Raw genomic sequence first — 2,076 nt, forward strand, 5'->3', positions numbered from 1 at the left:
AATGTACGATTGTTTCCTGTATCATTCAAGTCCCTATAAAGTAATGTTAATGTATGATTGTTTCCTGTATCATTCAAGTCTCTGTAAAATAATGTATGATTGTTTCTTGTATCATTCAAGTCTCTATAAGGTAATGTTAATGTACGATTGTTTCTTGTATCATTCAAGTCTCTATAAAGTAATGTTAATGTATGATTGTTTCTTGTATCATTCAAGTCTCTATAAAGTAATGTACGATTGTTTCCTGTATCATTCAAGTCTCTATAAAGTAATGTTAATGTATGATTGTTTCCTGTATCATTCAAGTCTCTATAAAGTAATGTTAATGTATGATTGTTTCCTGTATCATTCAAGTCTCTATAAAGTAATGTTAATGTACACGTTTTACAAGCCTCAGAAATCAACAGTTAATAAGTGGTGCTTGGCCAAGACTTAATAAATAGATATTTCAAACACACCACTATTCTAAGAATCAGTGCTTTAAATATAAAATCACACAAAATGCTAACAATAATTACAAATTAGAAAAACAATCGTTAAGAGGAAAAACAGTTCATTTGTAAGATTATACAAAAGAACTGTATTAAGCACATCTAAAAAATATGACTGATCAAGTAAGAATCTGCAATAATCTTTTGATAATTAATAAATATATCTTGTACATCTCGGTCTAACTGATTTTGATAATTATTAAATATATCTTGTACATCTCGGTCTAACTGATTTTGATAATTAATAAATGTATCTTGTACATCCCGGTCTAACTGATTTTGATAATTAATAAATATATCTTGTACATCTTGGTCTAACTGCTTTTGCCAGTCTTGCATGTCATAAGCTTTTTATTTTCTTGCCAGATCACAAGATTACATATCACACAACTAAAAACTGAGCATTTATTTTACGTAATTGTACATGAACTTAGTATCCATATGTATTTACTAATGGGACTTTGTGTTAGTTTCTTAATATAAAAACTGTCTCATTTTAAATTTTAATAGATGGGTGTTAATCTAGTGTTAATTTTCTCACATACCTTGATGATCTATTTGTTGAAGTAATGTTTTCTAAGTTTACTGACAAGTATGGTTACTGTGGCTTTACGTGCCTAATATTTCCTAATTGGATAATGGGTTGTTTATTTGCAATTAAGCACAAAGCTACACAATAGGCTATCTGTGCTCTGCCCACCACGGGTATTGAAACCTGGTTTCTAGCATTGCGAATGCACACATACTGCTGTACCACTAGGGGGCTGGAATAATGGACAGAAATTCTATCATACTTAAACATGCGAGTTATTTTATTGTGTGATAATGTTTTAATTCTGCTTTTATAGAATAAAGAACTGTCAGATTTACGAGAAACAATTGGAGCAAGGAGGTCAGAGTCAATGCGAGAAGCCTACGAACGAGCATGTAAAGAAGCTAACACTGGATCACCAACTCGTGGTGAGTCCATTACTTTGGGCAAAGAGATTAAAGCTGTTAACATTAAAGAAAAGTTTGAGAATGGAGCTTTGGATCAGGAGAACAATGAAAAGATGGAGAGGGCTCGCAGGGAGAAGGAGGAGGACTTGAGCATTGTCAGTGAAACAAGTAAGTAATAGAGTTTATCATTCTAGGCCATCAATGCAATGAATAGTGTTATTGATAATATTGTTATTGCAATGAATATTGTTATTGATAATAACAAATTTGAAATGGTGTAATTTTTAGTTTTGTTGTTTGTTTTACCACATTTTGTTTTCAATTCTGGTAGTTTGATTTCCTTAGACAAATTTTATTACATATGATAAGAACTTAAAGTAACAATACCTTGACATAAAATATAATGTTACAATTTTTGTATACAATAAATATAGAAGAAAAATCCAGTTCTCAAAACATTAGACTTGCATATTGTACAAAATGTTCTAGAAACTTACCGGATGTCATTGTATACAACACGGAAGCTAGCTTTAGAAACGTAATGGGTTACTTTGTGTACCATGTGTAAGTTAGCTTTAGAAACTTAATCACAATGTAACCCACCATGTGTAAGTTAGCTTTATTGAGTTTCTCACAATGTAACCCT

General features: G+C 31.0%; 1 protein-coding gene across 1 annotated transcript in view; it reads left to right on the top strand.

The window, feature by feature from the left end:
• The window catches only part of LOC106475517 (F-actin-methionine sulfoxide oxidase MICAL3-like), a 14,668-nt gene that overhangs the window by 6,888 nt on the left and 5,704 nt on the right, over positions 1 to 2,076 (top strand). The window contains exon 5 of the mRNA XM_013936196.2: positions 1,340 to 1,598. Within this exon, the coding sequence (XP_013791650.2) occupies positions 1,340 to 1,598 (259 nt within the window). The remainder of the gene's footprint in view (positions 1 to 1,339; positions 1,599 to 2,076) is intronic.

This window comes from Limulus polyphemus, unplaced genomic scaffold (assembly GCF_000517525.1).
Source record: "Limulus polyphemus unplaced genomic scaffold, Limulus_polyphemus-2.1.2 Scaffold8703, whole genome shotgun sequence".
In the NCBI taxonomy this organism is placed as follows: Eukaryota; Metazoa; Arthropoda; class Merostomata; order Xiphosura; family Limulidae; genus Limulus; species Limulus polyphemus.